The 25,316-nt window shown below is 44.3% G+C and overlaps 1 protein-coding gene across 2 annotated transcripts in view; it reads left to right on the top strand.

The window, feature by feature from the left end:
• The first annotated feature begins 12,125 nt into the window (after positions 1 to 12,125).
• The window catches only part of GYS2 (glycogen synthase 2), a 59,327-nt gene continuing 46,136 nt past the window's right edge, over positions 12,126 to 25,316 (top strand). The window contains exons 1-2 of one of the 2 annotated variants that reach the window (XM_035127396.2): positions 12,126 to 12,344; positions 12,442 to 12,674. In XM_035127396.2, the coding sequence (XP_034983287.1) occupies positions 12,554 to 12,674 (121 nt within the window). In that variant the 5' untranslated portion in view covers positions 12,126 to 12,344; positions 12,442 to 12,553. Of the gene's footprint in view, positions 12,345 to 12,441; positions 12,675 to 16,997; positions 18,559 to 25,316 lie in introns of those variants that run through there. The other variant, XM_035127397.2, reaches the window with a different exon arrangement.

Consider the following 25,316-nt stretch of genomic DNA (forward strand, 5'->3'; position numbering starts at 1 on the left):
AGAAGAGTCCCTCTGCAGTTCTCTGATTCTGTATACAATGTGGACATGACTGAACCAGATGGGCCCGTGGTCTGATTTGGTATAAGGCAGGGGTCAGCAAACTTTTTCAGCAGGGGGCCAGTCCACTGCCCCTCAGACCTTGTGGAGGGCCGGACTACATTTTGAAAAATATATATATGAATGAATTCCTACGCCCTGCAAATAACCCAGAGATGCATTTTAAATGAAAGGGCACATTCTACTCATGCAAAAACACAACTGTCTGCGGACCAGATTTAGAAGGCGATTGGGACGGATCCAGCCCCCGGGCCTTAGTTTGCCTACCCATTGTATAAGGCATCTTTTTATGCTCCTGGAAGGAGGGTAAAAGTCTGAGGGAAGCAAGTGCACATCGTTCATGATGAAACCAGGATTCCCACTTTCATTGTAGATGAAAAGTCACAACCCTGGCCGTTTCCACGTCCACGCATCCATATTTTGACACAGATACACATTTTATTGTCAGAAAACAAACGTGCAGCTTTTGTGCCATATTATAGCACACGAAAAAGCATTGTTGACGAGACAGCAAACTTGAATGTTGGTTGTGCTGGGGCCTAGTTCCCACTGGGTAAATTTAAGTCTTGACTACAGTAATTCATTCTACAGCTTGCAATCTTTCTCCCAAAATAATGGCCTCCACACTGAATATTTGTTGTCACGAAACGGGTCCAGCTTAACTTCCCCCCTGACCTTCTCATTTTCTTACAGGAGGAACTGTTTTTCCTCGGTTTTGAGGACGTTTTGCCATATAAGCTTCCACGTGTGGCCAGACATTGTGCAGCCCGGACAAAGGTTTTTCACCTCAGTGAGAACTAAGCCTATAAAAAAAAATATAGTGAATACAAGTAAATTCAAACAAGGTCTTCTTGGGTTTATATGGTAAATGGTGGGGGCTGGATCCTCTCCTCTCCACACCTGCTGAGTTTTACTACCAGGCCTGAGAGAAGGCCTAAGGGATGGGTTTTTTGGTTCTGCAATTGAGTGGTACATAAATTTTATGAAATAATTCACCAATGCTTAACAAAGGCCATTTTTCTCTGCCGTCCTTTTTTGTGATGGTACTCGCTGGTATGGTGTAATGGCACCTCTTTCTGCACCTGTGGCGATTTTTATCAAGGTATGAAGGGGACTGGCACCTCATTTTTTAATCAAAGAGGCATAAGGGTATAGAATGGTTGCCATTTGTCCTGCTTTACAGAAGACAGTTGTCCATCAACGATTTCTTTGAATAGAAATTCAGGACTTCTTACTATACTAGGTAGGTCTGTACCAGGTTACCTGTGTGTGCCCCACTAAAGTGAGAAGAACTGTATTTCTATTTAAATCGCAGTAATTTTCCCCCTTCTAATTTTGCACATCTACTTATAAATTAACTCATTCAAATTTTGTGCATAGCTGTGGTAATGCATTCTCTCTCTCTCTCTCTCTCTCTCTCTCTCTCTCTCTCTCTCTCTCTCTCTCTCTCTCTTGGTGATGTATAAATAGCCACCCAAACAGAGCATCTCCTTCAGGGGAAAAAAACACGTACTCTGGAAGGTTTTGGTCTATTTTAAAAGCAGGACAATAGCCTCCTTCATAAAGAATAGACACATGACATGTAATTAGAAGGATCTTTAAGTCCTTTTTACCTGACAAAAAAATAATAATTGTTCCTTTTATGAGGAGAGGCACCCAAGCAGAAGGATATACATTTTTGAAAGCAAGGGATGTTTAATAACCTCAGCTGGGGCCGAATATATTCTGGATTATTCTTAGGGCCAGAATTTGTAGTTTACCTGATTTGTTGGTTTCAACAGTGGTGTGTGTGTGTGTGTGTGTGTGTGTGTGTGTGTGTGTGTGTGTGTGTGTGTTTAGGGCTCTTTGTGGGTGCCTGAAATCATTTCCCTAACCCACTTATTGCTACAAATGCCTGGCCCCGTGCCCCTAGGGTGGATTTGCTTTGCAAAGCTTAACAACCTTCTCCCCACATCTCCCCACACAGCTCTATCATCCTGTCCAGTTTGGGTTTCAGCAGGGACTGCAGCATTTTGCTGCTGCTCTGGGGACCCAGTTTCCTGGTATCGGCAGCCAAGGCGCCCCCCTGCCGTTTCCCGAACCGCAGTCCGAAAGGGTTGAAATTGAACTTGCTCCTGGTGAAGCGGAGCCTGCAAGAGATCTGGCTCTCGGTATCGCTCTCTTGGATGAGGTAGCAAAGGCTGGACGGGTCTGCCGGGTTGAGAATCTCAGGGCCCCGGGCAGCGTGGTAAGAACTCCTCTTGGCTTGGAAATCGTTGGCTGGATCTGCTGCGTCTAGGAGAAAACCCAGGAGCAATAAGCCTGTAGTGGCATTTGTGGCTGAGTGGAATGACCCCAGTTGAGTAATTCCACGGTTGTAAGATTGGGACAAACGGAGGAGCAACTTATGTAGTCTAGCCTGCACAAAAGGTTCGGCCTTGTTAGGCAAAACAACCGGCCAAGCACAGGTGACTTGGGGCATAGCGTGGGTTGCTGGCACCCGGGCTGGGGCAAGTGGCGCACTCCCTGGTGGACAGTCAGTCCCTTCGCCAGCCAACGTCTAAAGAAGGGAGTCTTTCCTTGCAAACTAGCTGCAACCTGGGATCAAAGAAATGTGGAGCCAGGAGCGCTGTTGTGTTGGATCACCCTCTTGTCTTTGCAGTGCAGCACCCTGGGCAACTCATGTGGCTCTGGCAGTGCTTTCCTGCTTCCTCTTCCTCCCTCCTCGGTGGGCAGCGCTGGCGCCGTCCCCCTCCCCCCTCTTGGACAGTCCAGTGGACTGGGTGTCCCTTTGCCAGCCATGAGGAGAAGGAGACACCCCTACTGCCCCAGTCCCGGGCGCAGCTTGCCTCCCCACAGCTCTGGCCTCGATGAGGGAGCTTATCATGGGGGCACCTCAGAGGTCACACACACACTCCATGCTACACCACTGACCATAGCAGCTAACAGTTGGGGGATGTTCTGGAAGGAGAGAATGGATTCCACTTTGGGCAAACCCACTCATCTCTAGTCCCACATTTAAGGTGGCTGCCCAGCACGTGACCAGCTTGCCCTGACCTGAAGTGGCAGGAGGTCAGAATGAGCTGGCTTTTGTCCAGCAGCTGCTATATCCTTAGGGTTAGGGTTAGATGGCCGAGAGAATAGAACACCCACAACCCGGGAATAAGAGAGCCAGCAGAGAGACATGGTAGGCAGGACAGACAGATGGATAAATAAGATGAAAGCCGTACCTGAAAAATCAACCTGCAGGATGGATCTGATGTCCCCGTGAACAGGTTTCCCCCAAGTCCCATTCTGACCGATGACTGCCAGCAGGAACGACAAAAGCAAAAGCCTGGTCATGTCACAGTCCTGATCGCAAGGGTCGGCGGAGGAAAGGCGAGAAGACAGAAGGCGAGTTAGGGACAAGCCTCTTCATCTTACTGCATTTTGCAAAGGAGAAGAGTTGCAGCTCAGTGGTGGGTCATCTGCTCTGGGGCAGAAGGTACAAGAGTCAATCCCTGGCATCTCCAGTTAAGGCTAGGAAAGGCTACCTCCGTGAAACTCTGCAGAAACGCTGCCTGCCAGAGCAAGCAATACTGAGCCAGATGGACCAATGGTCTGACTTGGTGGAAGGCAGCTTCCTGAGTCCCTCTGCATTCTGACCAAGGAACTCAGCCATGTACACAGGGAATCTGTGTATACACCATGGTATCTTCACAATGATCTTGTGCTGTAGGTCAATCTGGCAAAAGCTTGTTTTTGTTACTATTAGTATTATTTTTATATGATGCCTTTGTTTTTATTTTGTTGCATTCCATTCTTTTTCTCCCTTCCCCTCCCTTCCCTTTGTTAACATTGCAAGGGGGGGGGTGTTAAAAAATTGGCAGACATTCTCCGAGTTCACAGCCAAGCAAAGATTTGAACCAGAGACTCTGTGATATATTAAACTCTTTTCACTATACTGGTCACCATACTTACTTAATTGTCATCTGGAAAGTAGCAAATTCCAACTAACCATTACGCCACCTTGAATTCTCTCTCTGTGGTGTGTGTGTGGACTGTGTGTGTAGTTTTGGAAAGGCAGGTTATAGACCGTAACAAAGCAATAGCAATGCTCAGTGCCTTTTCTCTCTCTAAAAAACGTTTAGGGGTACTCTCCATTTTCATACTCATATTGAAATACTGCCCCTCAATGAGTCCACACTTAGATTCACAAAATGTTTAGGGGTATTCGACCCCCAGAAAAAAAAAACCACTGGCAATGCTTACAGACTTTTATCACAGGTTACAGGTAGGTAGCCGTGTTGGTCTGGATCGAAGTAAAATAAAAAAATTCCTTCAGTAGCACCTTAAAGACCAACTAAGTTTTTATTTTGGTATGAGCTTTCGTGTGCATGCACACTTCTTCAGATACAGTGAAATGGAAGTTTCCAGGCACTTATGTAGAGAAGGGGTGGGGAGGGGTGGGGATGGGGAGGGGGGATCACTCAGAAGGGTGGTGGAAATGGGTGATTGACTGACTGATAGCTGTTGATGACCGCAAAGGACTGCAAATGGTTTTGCATGAAAAAGCAAGGGTTGAGATGGCTGAAGATCGCTTATCATGTATAATGAGATAAGAACCCGATATCTCTGTTCAAACCAGGTCCCTCCATGGTTTTGAGCTTGGTGATAAGTTGCAATTCAGCAACTTCTCTTTCCAGTCTATTTCTGAAATTCTTTTGTAGTAAGACAGCTACTTTGAGATCTTGTATAGAATGTCCTGGGAGATTGAAGTGTTCTCCTACTGACTTTTATCATGCAAAATACTTTTCCCGCCGCATCTATCTCATTCATACCTGCAGTCATTTATTCTCATTATGTCTTTAGTTTTTGCATTTTTACAAGCGGCAAAGAGATCGTGAAATGCTAGAGCAAAGTACACACAAGTAAAGCAATGCATTATTTCTCTAACATAACTTTTTCTTAAGCTCTTTCTAACTGACTCGAGTGCGAATTTGAATGAATGAATGAATGAAAACAAATAAAGCTAGGGGAAAGGGCAAAAAGAATGGGAGAAATAGATGAAAAGATTGCACTAGAACAGTAAACAGAGTGCAGTGAGCATATCTCAAGGAAGGGAACTGACTGCAACAGAAAGTCCTGCAGAAAGGGAAGTTCTAGTAAAGTTAGAAAATGCAAGAGACATGAAATGTTATAGAATATATGCAATTCCAGGATTGGCACCTTGCCTCTAGAGTCATTCTATAAACTCCTCTGGTGATCTCAGAGAATGCATGAAATAACATTCAGGAACTAATTCTGCCTTGAGAATTTTTGCAGTTGGTCCTTATGGATGCCAGATTCTAAGGATCTCACCTTAGTCAAAGAGTATCTGCTTCTCTCCGCTTCTCTCTCTTGAAGCAGCAGCCCTCTGTGAAGAAGACTGTTTTGCCCATCCTCTTTTTGTAGGCTTCATGAAGCTGTGAGGTTCACACCAACCATGATTTAATAGCAAGAATAAAGTGGAACCCTCTTTTGCTCCCACAAAACAATCCAGCACCGATCATCACCATAACAACAGCGCCGCCTGCTGAACAGTGTTTGCAGTGCAGTAAAACTCTGGCTGTGTTCTCAGGCTCAGCTGCGAATTCAGCTGTAAGTTTGAACTCCTGTGTAGACACACCTTCTTCTTCTTCTTCTTCTTCTTCTTCTTCTTCTTCTTCTTCTTCTTCTTCTTCTTCTTCTTCTTCTTCTTCTTCTTCTTCTTCTTCTTCTTCTTCTTCTTCTTCTTCTTCTTCTTCTTCTTCTTCTTCTTCTTCTATCATTTGTAGCCAAGTAAGATTGTCTTCCACAAACACAGTTTTAACAATGAGTCCGTAAGTGACTGTGAAGGCCAATTCTGGATCCATATGTCCTTCCACAGTGGGGACATTGGTTCCCCTATCAAAAATGACCTTGTGACGCACCAGCACATTTGATAAGGGGCACATTTTGAAGCTAGCAGGGACTCAAGGACCCTGTTCTGCCTGCTGACTTGTTCCTGCAAGAGCTGTCAAAGGACTCATGGACACATATATTCTTTTCTTTTTTAAAACATTTTTTTGGGCTTCATTTTCACTTTTAGCATTTATCATCATACATAAATCATAATCATTTTACAAACTGGATTCTCACAATCCCCATACTCCGTTCCACCCCTCCATGGTTTCCCCAGATATTATTTTCAAACTACATCGTATCATATTCTCCATATTTTCTTAAAACTCAGTTTTTGTCATACTTCTCTCTTCATTGCAAGTGTTTTCAAAACCCTGCTAATGTTTTCAATTGTTTACAGTATTCTTTTAAGTAACTTTTTTAAAAAAATCCCCATTCTTTGTTAAATTTATTGTCCTCTTGATCTCTGATTTTCCCTGTCATTTTTGCCAATTTGGCATAGTCCATCATCTTTATCTGCCATTCTTCTTTTGTAGGTAGATTGTCCGCATTCCATATTTGGCCAAGCAGCATCAGTGCAGCTGTTGTAGTATAAATAAATAGTCTCTTCTGATCCTAAAATCTGGATCTAAAATTCCTAGTAAGAAAGTTTCAGGGCTGGGGTTTTTTTTAAAAAAAACAAAACAAAACAAAAGTACAGTAATTTTAAACATTTTTTCCAACTCATTAAAAATCATTTCCCAAATATACCTTTGCTTTTTTACATGTCCACCACACAGTGCCAGATTTACATATAAGCATAGGGCCCCACTCTATTGCCCCCCCCCAAAAAAAAATTAAAGGGAAAAAACTGGATGTACATTTCCAAAATATAAGATAAAAAAATAAATAAAATAAAACCTACATACAGCAACAGTGTTTTGTGTTTTGTAGGCTCCTATGATATGTGTAAATGGCTTTCGATACCAATTAGGTCCATAAATTACCATATAGCATATATTCAACACAAAAAACAGTGACAATTTGTTGTTGACAAAGGACAGCCGGACATATAAAGGGCCCCATTACCTTCAGTAGTTTAGGGCCTCGTCAAACCTAAATCCGGCCCTGCCATCTCATGTAGCAAAATATGCCTTCTTTCTAATAATAATAATAATAATAATAATAATAATAATAATAATAATACTTTATTATTTATACCTCACCCATCTGGCCGGGTCCCCCCTGGACACTTCCAACATGTAACTGGAGCAGTTCTATACATTTTAGCTAGTTTAGCAGGAGTTTGGTACCAGTGACACATCGTTTTCAGAGTCCTTTGTTCCGAAGGTTCGATCACAGTTCAGAGCGTATCTGTGAAACAGCCCTTCTTGCCTGTTTCTCGGTTCATCTTCTTGCAGAACGCCACCCTCCAGGACATTGTAGAGAAAGTTTTGGTCCAGAATACACCATTAGCATTTAATTTTTTAAAAATCCTTTGTATCCATCTCTAGCTTTCCCCTCTCCCCCTCCCTTCCCTGGTTTCTCTGTTTGGTGTCCTGCCAGAAGAATTGCCCCAGATAGCTCAAAAACTTGCTCACCTTTTTGTGACGTATTCATTGGTGCCGACATTTTGCCCTATTGTGGCTTTTGGACTTTCTCTCTCTCTCTCTTTTTCTAATGAACCAACACGGATGACTACTTATTTTTTTTGTGCTTCGTGATGAAATTGCTTCCGCAGATCTTCTAAAAGTCCTGTTCCTATAAGAGAATTCCATAGGGAAGTCATTACCAATGGCGCTAGATGCACTTGGGTGACATAAAAGGAATGCAACTTGGGAGTGGTGGGAAGGGAGAGAATTCGGCTGACATTGGAAGCGGCTTGGCATAAATCTGTAGAAGTGGTTTTTTCCGCCAGCCATCCTCCTGCAGCACGTATCTTAAGGCTCATAGGAACATCTGAATAGGATGCTTGGTCCATCTAGCTCAGGGCTGTCTACACTGACTGGCAGAAGAAATTCTCCATGATTTCGGCCCTACCTGGAGAGGTCAGGGATTGAAACTGGAAGTTTCTGCATGCAAAGTCGCGGCCCTATCACTGAGCTACATCTGATCCTTCCCCTATAATTCAGGACTAGAAAGGTTGCAACACTCCAGTGGTAAGGCAATAGGTTTAAATGGGCGTGTAGTGACCTCTGCTGGTATGCCGAAGCAATGAAAACCCTTGATGTGTTTTCTTATGCATTTTGCATCAAGATACCTGTGTGACCTCCTTTATAGAGAGGATGGTGATATGGCGCAAAAAATGTAGTATAAACACTGACAACTGGGAAACACTGGCCTGCGAGTGCTCCAGTTGGAGAACAGCTTTTACCAAAGGTGTCATGGACTTTGAAGAAGTTCAAACTCAGGATGAAAGGGAGAAATGTTAGGCACGCTTGGCAAATCCACACCGTGATCAGCTCCCGCTCTGAAACCAATGTCCCCACTGTGGAAGGACGTGTGGATCCAGAATTGGCCTCCACAGCCATTTACAGATTCATTGTTAAAACCGTGTTTATGGAAGACAATCTTACTCAGCTACGACTGATCGCCAAAGAAGAAGAAGAAGATGGTGCACTGAGCAAGGACAGAATTGGCGCCCCTAACTTTGAGTAGGTACCTACCGTACATAAATATAGGTGGCATTATTATTATTATTATTATTATTATTATTATTATGTGCCTCCTCAGCTTGGGGGCCTCTCCAGGGGAACCACTTGCACCACACTAAAACTGGTGCATTCGAAGGGCTGTCTGGTCTAAGAGGAAGAATAACCCCAAAAAGGGAGGCCGGGGGCATAAATGACAAATAAACTTATAATTATTATTATTGATGTCTGCTTGGGCTTTTCCCACCCGTATAACTATCCTTGAGAGTGTATGGGAGAGAGCCAGGTAGCTATCCCTCCACCAGCATGGATGATAGCATCTTCTCGTGGTGAATTTTCTTTTCTTTCTTTCGTTTTAAACTTTCCCATGTTGATCTTTATTATTTTAAAAAAATATACATTTATACAACACTCTCTGTTTTTGTTTGTAACAAAAAAGAAAATGATGGCAACTGAAGCAAAAAATACCTTGTATACCTCACAATACACATAACAATACAATTTATTGGGGGGGGGGAGAAAAAAGAAAAGAAAAGAAGAAATATATATATATATATATATATATATATATATATATATATATATTAAGAAGAAAAAGTAATTGAGGTTTTAAAAAGACTTCCAAACATTCTCATTGTACATTATCTCTTAAATACAGTTTTACCGCACAGTTTCTTATTTCATCTATTTTTTATCATATTTCTGTGTAAATTGTCAATTACCTTTATATACTACAAGGCTCAGTCTAGGTCCGCCAGGAGATTACCCTTTATACCATGGTTCTTCAAATATTCTTTAAATATTCTCCATTCCTTGTGGACTTTTTGTTTTGTTTGGCCTCTAACTCTTCCTGTCACCTTTCCACTCTGGTTTTAATTGAAGTAAAATCGGATTGTGGTCCGAAATTGTCTTTGGTAGGATCTGTGTCTCATGTATTTTCCCCAATAAATCCGTAGAGAGCTAAATGGCATCAATCCTACTTGCCATTTTTATTTTATTTTTGTTTGGTTCTGAGAAATAGGTGTAATCTCTTTTAAACTCATGTTTGAACCTCCAGGAGTCTTTTAGATCCAAACTTTCCACCAATTTGAAAAAGTTAGCAGGTAGTTTCCCTTGTTTTTTCCCTTTTCCTGATCTGTCCAGTTGTGGATTCATTACCCCATTCAAGTCTCCCATTAATATCGTTTTTCCTTCCAGCATCTTAGTTTCAATTTAAAAATAAATAAATCTTTTTTTGTTTTGTTGGGTGCATAGATTCCTATTATGTAGATTGCTTCCCCTTGATGTTTTATTTTGAGTATTACTAGTCGTGGGGAATTTTCTTGATGGAAATGCTATGGGACCCTGTGTGGCATAGCGGTTAGAGCATGGGTCATCAAACTAAGCCCTGCGGGCCGGATCAGACCCAATTGCCTTCTGGATCTGGCCCACAGATGGTCTGGGAATTGCCGCGTAGAACATCAGCGAGCATGTTCTTTCCCTCTCCCTCCCTCACACAGCGCCACTGGCGCCTCCTCCTCCCTCCCTCCTCCTGGCTTCTCCCCGCCCTGCCTAGAGGAGGAAGGGGGCAGGGCTTTGTTGGTGCCAGCAGCAGCAGCGCTTGAGCAACTGCCATTTTAAGCAGCCCCTCTCCAGAGCCCTTTTGAGCGCCGGTCATCGTCCCTCCACCGCCGCCAGCCCCTGCCACTTGCAAGACACAGGTAAGCAACTTGTGGTGCTCTTGCATCATCCCCCCCCCCAAAATAGTCTGGCCCCCCACAAGGTCTGAGGGAGAGTGGACCAACCCCCTGCTGAAAAGGTTTGCTGACCCGTGGGTTAGAGTGTTGGGCAAGGACCTGGGAGACTAGGGTTTGAATCCCCACTTGGCCATAAAGCTCATGGGGTGACCTTGGACCAGTTACAGTCTCTCAGCCTAGTCTACCCCATAGGGTTGTTGTGAGGGGAAAATGAGGAGGAGGAGATCCATATGTGCCACCTTGAGCTCCTTGGGTAATAAATACATTAATAATAATAATAATAATAATAATAATAATAATAATAATATTTTTATACCCCGCCCATTTTGGATTATGCGGAATACTTCATAGCAACCGAGTAATTTCGTTGTTCCCGAAAGGGGACAATGACAATGACAATAAAGATATCTTATCTTATCTTATCTTATCTTATCTTATCTTATCTTATCTGGCTGATTTTCCCCCAGCCACTCTGGGCGTCTCCCAACCAAATATTAAAAGCACAATAAGACTTCAAACATTAAAAACTTCCCTAAACAGGGCTGCCTTCAGATGTATTCTAAAAGTCAGATAGTTCTTTATTTCTTTGACATCTGATGGGAGGGCGTTCCACAGGGTGGGTGCCACCAACGAGAAGGCCCTCTGCCTGGTTCCCTGTAGCTTTGCTTCTCACAGTGAGGGAACCGCCAGAAGGCCCTCGGCGCTGGATCTCAATGTCCGGGCTGAACAATGAGGGTGGAGACGCTCCTTCAGATATACTAGGCCAAGCCCATTTAAGGCTTTCAAGGTCACCACCAACGCTTTGAATTGTGCTCGGAAACGTACTGGGAGCCAATGTAGGTATTTCAGGACTGCTGTTATATGATTTATCCCCATAGAACCTATGTCATTTAACTAATCCAATCCTCTCTCTCTCATCTCTTCATATATATATATATATTATTTATTTATTATTTAGGATCAAGGGATACAGTCATGGATTTCCAGTTCATGTCCTAAATGTATGCATAAAACAACAACAACAACAACAACAACAAAAACTATACTCTGTTGAGAGTTAAAGAAAATATTATTTTACATCCATAGCCCACTAGAGGGACCCCTCTTCATTTAGCTTGCTAGTCATGGATGATGTAAAATAGAGTTGCCATATTTCGAAAAGTGAAAATCCAGACACAAAAGTTGTTGAGCTTTTTCTGCATCAGAGAGAGAGAAAGAGAGAGAGAGAGAAGTTTTTGATCTATTTTTAAGGAAAATCACCAAAATCTACACCTGGATTTTCCTGGAGATTCTAGTGATTCCCACCTGGGCACTGCTTCTGACGGACAAATCCCGGCTCCTGCCAACCTAGCAGTTCGAAAGCATGTCAAAGTGCAAGTAGATAAATAGGTACCGCTCCGGCGGGAAGGTAAACGGTGTTTCCGTGCACTGCTCTGGTTCGCCAGAAGTGGCTTAGTCATGCTGGCCACATAACTCGGAAGCTGTACGCCGGCTCTCTCGGCCAGTAAAGCGAGATGAGCGCCGCAACCCCAGAGTTGTCCGCGACTGGACCTAATGGTCAGGGGTCCCTTTACCTTTACCTTTATGTCTACCATAAGCAGGATAAATTATGCCAAGGTGGCAAATATATATGTATCAGCTTGATTTGCAAAATGCATGCAAATCCCACTTGCCTTGGCCTGGGATGTAGGTTTACCTTTGATCGCTAAAGTGCAGGACATCCACACCCCTGGGAAGAGGTTTTTGATCTCGGATTGCTCCACGTGCCTCTCTGGAAAATGGGGCAGGGCTCCTCCCCCCTGCGGGGTTGGCTTAAGGCAATTCACAGCCCTTTGGCTTATTCTTGAGTCGGGGGGCTTTCAGGAATGCTGAGAGATGAGTCTGGTGGCGATTCTTTGCTACTGATCTGGGGCCTGTTCTTGCCCTCGCTGGACAGCTTGGATTTTACCCCCCCTCCCCCTTCCAGCCAGCAATAACAGCAGCGGCAGAAGCCTCTTCAGTCAAGCCGGAGGGGGATTTTGCTGAGCCAATTTAAAGGCTGGTGGGTCAGACCGTTTTCTAAAACTCATTAGCTGTCAGGCTCTCTGGGCTGGGCAAGTTTCACTTCTTCTTGAAACCTCTTTTGGCTTTGTTTTCAGGCGGTGCTAAAGAAGGAGATACTCCCAGCAACAGGAGGAAAATATCTTTAAAAAAAAGGCTGTAAGGACTGAGTTGTGCTGTGTAGCCCAAGCGATAGCCCCAGCATCACCAATGCCTCTGGTACGATCGCTCTCCGTCACCTCTCTCAATGGGCTTCCTCAGTGGGAAGACGAAGATCTCCCAGTGGAGGATTTATTACTCTTCGAAGTGGCTTGGGAAGTGACTAATAAAGGTTTGTACTCCTCCTCTTCTTCTTCATCATCTGCCTGTGAGCTAACGGGTAGTATTTTACTTCTGGTTGCCTTAGCGCTGGAATCCAGGGAGGTAGAATTGGGGTTCCAATCTTTATTTGTTTGTTTTTAAAAAGTGCTCCAGACCTCATTGTTACCTATCCAATGATGGGCTATAGATCACGAAACCATGAAAAATAAACCCAAACTGCCAAATATAATGCATAAATCAACAAGAGGGTTTCAAACACCGTGGTTAAAAATACATCACAGTGGAGCAGAACCTTTCAGATTTCAGCTTGAAGCCTCATCCTCATATGCTTTTAATTAAGGTATTGGAGAAAACAAAGTTTATATATTCCGGGCTGAAACTGCAACCCTACATGTTATAAATTAAGGGTTGGAGAAGCACAATTAAAAGATTAATTTTTATTCCTTAAGAACTGGAGAAGCCAAAGGTTACTTTAACAGTAGTCCATCCTTTTGTAAAGATAAGGAGTCAAGGAACAGGTGTGCATTTATTCTCAGGAAGCGTGCATGAGATGGGCACATGCAACTAACTGTACGCGGTGCCTGCTGTGAATCGCTACGTGCCACAGTTTTTGCAAACAGGTTAGAGCTTTAACCCGCTTGAACATTCTCTCTCAATCCATGGGATTCTCAGCAGAAATATATTCCGTTCATTCCCAGAGTGTAGCTGAGCTGGTACATTTTGTACAAATTGGAGTACAAATTGGAAATCACCGCCATTTTAAAAAAGAAAAGAAAGAAACTGAGAACATTGCAAACCCCTTCCCTGAAATTTTAACTTCTAGATGTTTGGGGACCATACCTTGAAACAAGTTCCTATCTTGGTGTTCCGTTTTCAAGTAACAAGTATCAAATGCGTTACTTTACTGTTTACTCCCTTCCTTCACTTATATGAAAAGGAACCACATTGCCTATGATTGGGAATACTAGAAAACATTCAAATCTGGTGAATCCCCCAATTTTGTTTTAATTCTAACACAAAGGGTTAGAACTAACTTTCTACTCTGCTTGTGTGGGGTGCTAGAATTTGAAAACAGGTTCAGATGCTGGTGGCTTTTGATTCTGTTAAGACCTGCTATTAACATAGAAGTATATACATCCATTAGGAGTCCGATTGTACTTATTTTGCCCTCCTAAATTTAATTGGCTAGATGTCCACTGTTAACACTATTGCTTTCACTATCTCGCCGCATTAGGACACTTTCCCATTTGCAGCCATTTATCCATCTCTGCATTTTGGAGCTGGAATGATTGTTGAATTTGCCATGGTGGGGAGAACCAGTTCGGACAACCATTTGTTATGCAGCAGGGTGACTTTTCAGTTAAAACTTTGGCATAGCAAGTAGGGATGGGGGAAGAAATCCAATTTGGGTTGCATTTAAAGGTGAACCTCCCCGATTTGCACTTTCCGAAACACTACAAAAACTGAAGCATGGTGATCTTTGGACATTTGCACTTCTCCTAATTTGTAAAACGTAAAGTGAACAAAAGGAGCGTGTGCAAAAAATAATAATGTATATATTTGTGAACACAGTACATAAAAATGCATGATATTATAGGGGAAATTGCTTCGCAGAAATGTGTAAATTGCATGCAAAAATGTGTCTCTTAGGAGCAGAATCACGCTAAAACGACAATGAATTTTCATGAGGAGTTTTTTGGGGGTGAAATGGGATGTGGGAATGTGGAGTATGAGAAAATGAGTTGACAGATAAGCCCATCCCTGATGGCAAGCGGGTCTTTTGAATTGCCATATATAGGAACTCTCTGTGACTCACCATATTTCAAAGGTTTTCAGAGAAGCAATGAACCACAATTCTGACATGTGTTAGAGAATTTGCATATCAACCTAACCAAAAATTCAGCTTGTGACTTTACTATGGAATTAAATAAATGTGCAATTTTTGCCCCTTGAGTAGTCACATGGTGGATGCTAGGCTTAAAAATTTTGTTCTTTTGGAGCATTTCCCTTCTTTCTGAAGGCAAAAGTAGCTGCTCCAAATCTTGCCATCATCTGCTTTACCACTTGTTCATGTTTTTCTTGCATGCTTAGAATTAGAAGTGAAACCAATTTAGTCCCCCGATTTCCCCAAATTTGTTTCCCCGATTTCTCTTGTTTCCTAAAATGTTTCGTGCTGCTAATCCTCAATTTTTCCCCTGACTATTTCACATTTTGGAGTAGATCAGTGAATATTTCATATCTATAGTATTTGGCATTGTATTTTACTTCAAAAATTGAGAACATTTGAGAATGGTCATATAGCATCTGACAGATCACATGCAGCTATATTTAATATTTCACCATAAATGGCAAGTGAGCTGCATGCAATGCAAGCACAAGGATTTGAATGTATAAATTCCAAACTCAGAATGGCAAAAATTGCAAGTGTTGGCAAGCTTAGAATATTTGCAAATGATAATTTCAGCACTTGCCTGAATGGGTTTGGCCTCCGGGTTGCTACTGGGTGATGAAGGGTAAGTTTGAAGGGCTCGTTTTTGCTTCAACCTTTGAGTGAATCAAACTTGGTTTTGCATATTAGGGAGACACCCAATTTATATCACACTCGAGACACGCAAGCTGAATTTTGCATAGTCTCAGTACAATTGTGTTGCCTCTGTCTTTTTTCCTGGTGGAGACCTGTGCCTTTAACAGTTCTTTTTAAAAATGTAATGGATGCTACTAGGAGCCATTCTGGTGCAGCGTACTGTGCAGAGACCCGAGTTCGAATCCCTGATTTGACACAAAAGCGCAATGGGTAAACCCTGGGTTGTCAGGCTGTGAGAATAAATGATGGGCATTTCCTCTAGCTCCTTAGAAAAGTTATAAAGAGGTGTTCTCTTTATGATGTAGCTGCATGTTTCAAAGGCCAGGACATTGTTTGTATTCCCCAAAACATGCAGAGCCCAGCTGGGGAACGATTCCCCCCCCCAATGCCATAGTGTAAATGAGTTACAATGAGTAAATGATTGACCTCCCCTCTCGTTCTCTGTGTGTGGCTAAAGGTAAAGATTTCAGCTGAGAGAGTAGTTTGTAAACACTGAAATCTTAACCCGCAGGAGGACAAATATTAGGCTGGCCTCTAAAAACACGTTGTCAAGGGTTAAAATTCTTCTCAGAAGTGCCTGAGGCCGAAAAACAACATGAAAACGTATTGGGGACTCATGATGCTCTTTGTGATCATAGAATCATTGAATTGTAGAGTTGGAAGGGACCCCAAGGGTCATCTCATCCAACCCCCTGCAATACAGGAATATAAGTGTTAATATATAAATAATAAAAAGGTAAAGGTAAAGGGACCCCTGACCATTAGGTCCAGTCGTGACCGACTCTGGGGTTGCGCGCTCATCTCGCATTATTGGCCGAGGGAGCTGGCGTATAGCTTCCAGGTCATGTGGCCAGCATGACAAAGCTGCTTCTGGCAAACCAGAGCAGCACACGGAAACGCCGTTTACCTTCCCGCTGTAGCGGTTCCTATTTATCTACTTGCACTTTGACGTGCTTTCGAACTGCTAGGTTGGCAGGAGCTGGGACCAAGCAACAGGAGCTCACCCTGTCACAGGGATTCGAACTGCCGACCTTCTGATCAGCAAGCCCTAGGCTCAGTGGTTTAACCACAGCGCCACCTGGGTCCCATATATAAATAATAAGTGGCAATATATGTTCGGTTTCTGATAATTGGTTCTCATGGGAAACTTACAGATTCTTGCTTCACACAATTAACTCAAGGCAGTGTCAATTTACTCTTGGCAGCAAGCCAAGGTCTGCCTGGCCTGGAAACTACTCTCTGATTGGTTAATGACCAGCACTGAACTCTGTTATCTAGGAATGCTAGCACAGTTGTTTCTTGTTGGGTGTTAGGAGTAGGAGTGCTGCATATGGTTGGAGAGAGAGAGAGAGAAAGAGAGAGAGAGGGGGGGGAGATTTATTTTGCTTTGCTTTGTATGCAGAAACTCTGCTGCTTTTATTTTCTTTTAATAAATCCTGTAAATAGTTATTCTGTGTCTAGCCGACTAGTCATTTCCACCTCAACTAGCTTCTGCGCTGTGCAGGAAAACTCTGCTACGTTTGGGCTGAAGCCACTAGAGCTATGCCTGACACTTCAAAATTCTAAGAATATATATAGGTTGAGCAGGAAGCAATCAAGCACACAGGCAACTTTACATCAGTGCAGTAAGGCTGCACTTTACACTCATTTAACTTGTGCTCATTCAGCTTTACGTACTTGGCGAAACATAAGTTTGAAAGAATCAAAGGGGGTGGAAAGGGGCAGGCATCGGGGGGGGGAGAGATTAGCAATCTCACCTGCCATTGCACCCAATGTGTTTTGACTACAGGCAATTTTCGCTTCAGCCATGATCCCTGCAACGTGACCGCTGAGCAAGTTGCGGGCTTACTGTACATACTGTATGTTGAGCAAAAGCAACAAGAATTAGCCCTGTATATAAGGAAAAAAACGAGAGGTTTGACTTACCCATGCTATACGTAGGAGAAGAGGAGCATAATTTGTTTATTTGGGGCCTACCAAAGGTGATCAGGAATCAGTGGGTCTGCCATTGCTATGAACCGCGTCATCGCCTTAGACATGTTTGCCACAAATGCTTGGGACCGAGCTTCCTTGATGGTGGAATTTGGGATTTTTCTTTTAAACTTGCCATAAATGAGAGGTCTTTAGCAGCGTTGGTGGGTGTCTCCCATTAAATCACAGAGCTGGATGTGGGTATGTTATAGAGGCTGCCGTGGGGCACTATAAAATGCTGATGGTTTTTCATGAGGATTTGCTTTTTTTAAGTGATGCATAATTTAGGAGAACTGAAAAGAGGGGGGAAATCACTTTTTTTAAAAAAAGCAAGTCCTCATGAAAATTCATCAGCATTTTATAGTGTGGAGTTCTCCTAAATCACACATCTTTGTATTCAACTTTTACCCTAGATGCACATCTTTGTGAAGCAATTTTTCCTTACACAATGCATTTTTGCACGCTGTTTTCAACAATCTGTGCATTTCTTTCTGCACCCTCTACCCTAGTATATCCATTTCTGTGCATGTTACTTCCTCAGCAGTTTGACTTCACCCCCGAGGCATACTCCATTGTCTCACATTTAAAGGAGAACGTACCAAATTCACACTTTCCAGAACAATTCGCAACCGAAATTTGTCCTTGGAAATTCAGTTTTCTTAATTTTGCTGTGCGGTTCCTCAACCAAGTAATGTGCACCAAAAAAATACATAGATTGTGGTAAAGTGTGCATTAAAATGTACATAACCAATGAAGATGACATCCAAAAATGTGTTGTGTTGGGAAAAGTCTGCTTTGTATTTTTATCATGGCCTTTTAGCCAAGAAGGCTTTCAGAGTGGCTTGCAAAAATCACTTCTGCAGGCTCACCAAGACACAGCACATGAGGAAAAAAGCAACAGGAGGGAGGAGGACAAAGCAAGCTCAAATTCTTAAAGTTACACTTGCTTAATGCCAAAGCTGATTCCGTGGTGGTCCTGGCTGCCTTAATCAACAACAGTCCCCTGCCCCAAGGGCAATACAATAATATTTACTTTAAAAAGGTGCCTACCCACCAACCCCTCTTCCAAATGCAATGAACCACGAATAGAGGGGCAGAAGTGACTGTGCAGGGATAAGTTTCAAGAAACAGGAGCTATTGCTTTGAAAATAATAAGAGCGGCTGACGCTCATGAGATTTCTTCCCAGTCTCATTTCTGGGCATTCCACGTGCTAGGATGACCAAGGCCGGTTTTATCATCTTAGGGATGCTGAGCTCTGATGCTGCATTTGGATTACTATCCCCAGCTGGGCACATGGGCTACATAAGACGACAGAAGCTGATCCACCAGGCACAGCGGGTATGGAATGCGTCAGCAGAAAAATCATGGCGAGGGGAGCAAGCAGACGTAACTGTCTGCCTGACCCGCTCAGCATTGCCGCGCGCCAGGCTTTGGGAGGGCGATGGTTTAAATCGTCTCGCTTTACGATATCTGTGGGTGTTAGCTGTGGTACCTAAATGGAACATCCAGGTTCAGGGGCACTCTGCTGGAAGGAAAGCGGCAGAGGTGGGCTGTTTGTTGTTGTGCTCTGCTTGTGAGCTTCCCCAAGGCATCTAGCCGGTCATTGTAGGGAGCAAGATGCTGAATTCAAGGGTGACGCCCTCATTAAGCAACTTGATGCACTTGCCTCAGATGGCAGGCCCAGGAAGAGTGGCGGATCAGTGCCTCCCAACCTTTCCAAAGCCACCCAGGGCCCACCCACACCTTCCCTGCCACCACAATGCCATACTCTGAGTTGGTAGCAGAAGGCTCCTGAGCCACTGTGACGTTGCCAGGTCTGCAAACATTGTTTAGATGGCCATAGCAAAGTGTCCAATGGCGCTGCTTTTGGGATCTCCAAGGCCATTTCACCCCAGTGTTTCAGTCTGAGGAATCATAGAATCATAGAATCATAGAGTTGGAAGAGACCACAAGGGCCATCCAGTCCAACCCCCTGCCAAGCAGGAAACACCATCAAAGCATTCTTGACAAATGGCTGTCAAGCCTCTGCTTAAAGACCTCCAAAGAAGGAGACTCCACCACACTCCTTGGTAGCAAATTCCACTGCCGAACAGCTCTTACTGTCAGGAAGTTCTTCCTAATGTTTAGGTGGAATCTTCTTTCTTGAAGTTTGAATCCATTGCTCCATGTCCGCTTCTCTGGAGCAGCAGAAAACAACCTTTCTCCCTCCTCCATATGACATCCTTTTATATATTTGAACATGGATATCATATCACCCCTTAACCTTCTCTTCTTCAGGCTAAACATACCCAGCTCCCTAAGCCGTTCCTCATAAGGCATCATTTCCAGGCCTTTGACCATTTTGGTTGCCCTCTTCTGGACACGTTCCAGCTTGTCAGTATCCTTCTTGAACTGTGGTGCCCAGAACTGGACACAGTACTCCAGGTGAGGTCTGACCAGAGCAGAATACAGTGGTACTATTACTTCCCTAGATCTAGATGCTATACTCCTATTGATGCAGCCCAGAATTGCATTGGCTTTTTTAGCTGCTGCATCACACTGCTGACTCATGTCAAGTCTGTGGTCTACCAAGACTCCTAGGTCCTTTTCACATGTACTGCTCTCAAGCCAGGTGTCACCCATCCTGTATTTGTGCCTTTAATTTTTTTTTGCCCAAGTGTAGTACTTTACATTTCTCCTTGTTGAAATTCATCTTGTTTGCTTTGGCCCAATTGTCTAATCTGTTAAGGTCATTTTGAAGTGTGATCCTGTCCTCTGGGGTATTAGCCACCGCTCCAAATTTGGTGTCGTCTGCAAACTTGCTCAGGACGCATGTTGCGCCTGGAGATTTAGGCTGGCTCCAGACATGTGTTTCCTGGAGTGACTGCAATGGGAAGACGGACCTCCAAACAGGAAGCAAGTGTGCTGATAGGAGGACTGCTCACATGTAACACATACCCCATGTGACGGATTGACACGGTTCTGAAATATTTATTCCTACCTGGCTGGGAAAGAGTTAATCCACCTCCAGCCTGACTGACATAACATTCTGGTGGGGGCGGGACTGTTCCCAGTTTAAAAGGAGGGAGCAGCGGTTTTGTCAGTTGAGGAGAGGGAGAGTGTTTGGGTAGGTGTGAAGAAGAAAGTTGAGAGGCCAGGATGTTGTTGTTTAGTCGTTTAGTCGTGTTTGACTCTTCGTGACCCCATGGACCAGAGCACGCCAGGCACTCCTGTCTTGCACTGCCTCCCGCAGTTTGGTCAAACTCATGTTCGTAGCTTCGAGAACACTGTCCAACCATCTCGTCCTCTGTCGTCCCCTTCTCCTAGTGCCCTCAATCTTTCCCAACATCAGGGTCTTTTCCAAGGATTCTTCTCTTCTCATGAGGTGGCCAAAGTATTGGAGCCTCAGCTTCACGATCTGTCCTTCCAGTGAGCACTCAGGGCTGATTTCCTTAAGAATGGATAGGTTTGATCTTCTTGCAGTCCATGGGACTCTCAAGAGTCTCCTCCAGCACCATAGAGGCCAGGATAGTGGGGATCTAAATGAGGTTCAGGAAGGCTCGATGTTAAATGAGGTTAAATGAGGTTCAGGAAGGCTCGATGTTAAATGTTTGCCAGAGATTACCTACAACCGAAACGTATCTTATAAACACATGAAACGTTAAATAAACAACTATGTTCTAAGGTTAATAAAATTCTTCTCTTTTGTGCCAAGAAGTATCATCCTTATTTTTCCAGCAAGGTATCGGGACTCACAGAAGTGGTAACTCATTAAGAGGACAAAACTTAAGATAACCTGGGGTGTCAACAAGTTGCCAGCGTGGAAAGGGCAAACTTTTACAGTAGGGGGAATCAAGCCGAGAGAGAGAGACCCTTTACTGGTGGCAGGAGGTTATTCTATCGAACAGCCTAGAGTTTTTCTTTGATACCAGGCCACGTGAGCTGGAAGGAGAGTCTCTTTACTTATAAATCCACAAGAATAAAGGAGTTTATTCGGGAGGTGGCGGGAGAAGAGTGTGTGTGGCTTCACCTCTGGATTCCTGTGTCACATTTTAGTAATAGAGAGGGGGACATTTGTCGCACCCCCCCAACTGCCCTGAAAATGCCAGGACCATCACGAAACCACCCTAAGCCATTGTGGCTTCACACTATGTCATGCAGAGTCCCAAATTCCGTGACCAGGGAAGGGCAGGGGAAGGAGGAGGCCTGTAACCTCGTGGTGGCGCAGCGAGGCCCGTGGGGAGGAGAGGGTTGGGGAACCAGCTACTGCCACTGTTCTCCTCAGCTCCGCCAGCTGGTTCTGCTCAACGCATCTGACAACAACAATGGTGGCGGCAGCAGGAGCAGCCTAAGGGGTCTGGCTCACATAAGCACACAGGACCCCCTCAATGGTCAGAGCTTCTGACTAGAGAGACTACGCTGCTGGTACCTTGTAAACATCTGGCATGGGTGCCTCCTCTGGCACCCAAGGTGGGCTGATGGAAGCCTCGGGTTTTTTTAATCTAAGGTTCCTGCAGATAACCAAGACATTATGAGGAATGGTTGCGGAAGCTGGTCTGGAAGGGAGGTGGCTGAGAAGAAACATGATGGCCATCGTTGAGTGTCTTAGGGGCAGTCACATGAAAGATGGCACAGGCTTGTTTTCTTCTGCTCCAGAGGGCAGGACTCAAATTCAAGTGACAAGAAAGGAGTTTCCGACTAAATATCAGGAAGAACGTTCTGACAATAAGAGTTGTTCGGCAGAGGAATGGTCTTCCTCGGGAGGTGGTGGACTCTCCTTCCTTTGAAGTTTTTAAGCAGAGGTTGGATGGCCACCTGTCATGGATGCTTTAGCTGAAATTCCTGCATTGCAGGGCGTTGGACCCTCGGGGTCCCTACCAATTCTATAATTCTATGATTTTATGATTTTGCCGGTACAGTATTGTTAAATATGCCTCTTGGTAACAGCCACTGGGGTTGTTCAGCCACCCCTGCCCTTTCCCCATAGTTCATTGGCAGTGTGAGGGGGGCACTGGTGTAGAATGGAATACCCATAATTTCATCTGAGGAATGTTGGAATGTACGGTAACACTGAACAAGTACATTGTACCTTGGTTCTCAAACGGAATCCATTCCGGAAGTCTGTTCGACTTCCAAAAAACGTTCGCAAACCAGAACACACACACCATAAGAACGTTCCATAAGCGTTCCAGAACCAAGGTACGACTGTATACAATCCACATAATTGAGCTGTACATGCATACTGGCCTCAGTCCAGTATACCTGAAGGAGTGTCTCCTCCCCCATTGTTCTGCCCGGACACTGAGGACCAGCGCTGAGGGCCTTCTGGCAGTTCCCTCGCTGCGAGAAGCCAAGTTACAGGGAACCAGGCAGAGGACCTTCTCGGTAGCGGCACCCACCTGTGGAATGCCCTCCCACCAGAGGTCAAAGAGAACAACAATTACCAGATCTTTAGAAGGCATCTCAAGGCAGCCCTGTTTAGGGAAGCTTTTAATGTTTGATGGATTTCTGTATTTTAATATTTTGTTGGAAGCCGCCCAGAGTGGCTGGGGGAACCCGGCCAGATGGGCGGGGTATAAATAATAAATTATTATTATATACTGTTATTCACACTCAATGTTCAGAGGGTGTGCAGGCTGTGTATCTGTGTGCACAACAGCTGCTCTGTGCAGATAAACAAGTATACAATACTTTCACGCAAACACTTTCACATTTGTTCAGTGTAATGTGTGAATAAGCTTCCTTGCAAGGTATGGACTTCAACAGAACAGGGCCAACAGTGGTCAGAAGTGTTAAAGGAATGTTAAGGGAAAATATGCCTCCGTTTATGTGTGGAGAGAAGGCAAGAGGAGAGACTGGGGCTGCTTCCAGGTTACCTGTTTACTGACTGTCATCCTGATTTGTTTGCACGACAATCGTGGGAAGGTTAGATGGTGCCAGCTGTTCAATGAGCATTCGTTCTGATCTGTTTTGTAGAAAAGTTATATAATGTTGCATCAAGCAATTGCTGCCCCGCACTTTCCCCTGGCTCTGCCCCTTCTTGCCTTGGTGGTGGGGGTCAATGATGAAGGGTCAGAGGGAGAAAAGGGAGAAGACTGGGACTTTTCCCACTTGGGCTAGCCAAGCTGGTTTTTTCACCTACCTCATAGCAATTCGTCACAACTTAGTTTGGCGGTTAGGCATTGGAAATTTGCATAAAAGAAGAAGGGGGCAGATTATGTCATCATCTGCCCAGAAATTGGAAAAGTAATTCCGTTAAAGGGGTTCCGGGGGCGGTAGCTTTGTCCTGAGCCTGCAGAGGTCAGGGCCTTATGGCACCCCCCCCCAAACGATGGCCACAGGAGGTGTTCCGGTAGATGTACATCACTGGGCTCCTTTCTGGTGGTTAATTTCTCCCAGACTGTAACACATGGGTTGCAGTCGGATATAGTCGGTTAGGTTCCAATGCCTAAGCCAATACCACTCAACATCCGTAACCAATAAAGTTGTGGCCTTTTCGCCCACTTAAAACTTATCCATTGTGTCTTGTGTCTTATTTCACGGGGAGGGAGGGACATTGCCACACAAGAGGAGGTGCTGGAAGCTGAAGAGGTAACAGGGCTTAGTGAACCAGGAGAGTCTGTGGGAGAGACAAGTCCAGAATCAGAGGGAGAAGCTGAAGCAGGAGGGTGAGAAGTCAAGAGGCATAGAGGAGCCAGGCTTGGTGAAAAGTCACGGGTGTCTCCTGCTGCAAGCTCTACTCCCCAGAAGAGGCATGAAGAGTGCAGAGGAGAGGTTGGCTGCACACAGGCGCAGTCTCTGATTGCTTGGGAAAACCTGGTGGGGAGGCAGTGGCTTCCAGCAACAGATTCTCATGGAGGTAGACCACCGGGAATGAACTGCCCTGCTCATTAGGCCTCACATTCAGCCAAGTCTGTTGTCGTTTAGTTGTGTCCGACTCTTCGTGACCCCATGGACCAGAGCATGCCAGGCACTCCTGTCTTCCACTGCCTCCCACAGTTTGGTCAGACTCATGTTCGTAGCTTCGAGAACACTGTTCAACCATCTCGTCCTCTGTCGTCCCCTTCTCCTAGTGCCCTCAATCTTTCCCAACATCAGAGTCTTTTCTGGGGAGTCTTCTCTTCTCATGAGGTGGCCAAAGTATTGAAGCCTCAGCTTCAGGATCTGTCCTTCCAGTGAGCACTCAGGGCTGATTTCCTTAAGAATGGATAGGGTTGATCTTCTTGCAGTCCATGGGACTCTCAAGAGTCTCCTCCAGCACCATAATTCAAAAGCATCAATTCTTCGGCGATCAGCCTTCTTTATGGTCCAGCTCTCACTTCCATACATCACTACTGGGAAAACCATAGCTTTAACTATACGGACCTTTGTCGGCAAGGTGATGTCTCTGCTTTTTAAGATTCTGTCTAGGTGTGTCATCGCTTTTCTCCCACGAAGCAGGCATCTTTTAATTTTGTGACTGCTGTCACCATCTGCAGTGATCATGGAACCCAAGAAAGTAAAATCTCTCACTGCCTCCATTTCTTCCCCTTCTATTTCCCAGGAGGTGATGGGACCAGTGGCCATGATCTTAGTTTTTTTTGGATGTTGAGCTTCAGGCCTTATTTTGCGCTCTCCTCTTTCACCCTCATTAAAAGGTTCTTTAATTCCTCCTCACTTTCTGCCATCAAGGTTGTGTCATCAGCATATCTGAGGTTGTTGATATTTCTTCTAGCAATCTTAATTCTGGCTTGGGATTCATCCAGTCTAGCCTTTTGCATGATGAATTCTGCATATAAGTTAAATAAGTAGGGAGACAATATACAACCTTGTCGTACTCCTTTCCCAATTTTGAACCAAAAAACTGTGGATGTTATGTTTTGCTAAAACAGAGTTAACTCCATCTTAACTCTGTGTGATTACTGGCCGGCGCGTTCCTACGACAATTGCTTTGCTGGAGAACTGCATTGCCAAATTCACGAGTAGTGTGAATTTAAACGATAGCAGTGTTTTAGCTCACATATAGTTTCAGAATGTGCGAATTTGGTAGCTTCAACTTTAAATGCAAATCGAATTGAATTTCTCCCCTGTCCCTACATTCTGTGCCCAAGTTCAAACTAAAAAGTCACCCCAGGCAG

Source organism: Zootoca vivipara, chromosome 10, assembly GCF_963506605.1.
Source record: "Zootoca vivipara chromosome 10, rZooViv1.1, whole genome shotgun sequence".
Classification (NCBI taxonomy): Eukaryota; Metazoa; Chordata; class Lepidosauria; order Squamata; family Lacertidae; genus Zootoca; species Zootoca vivipara.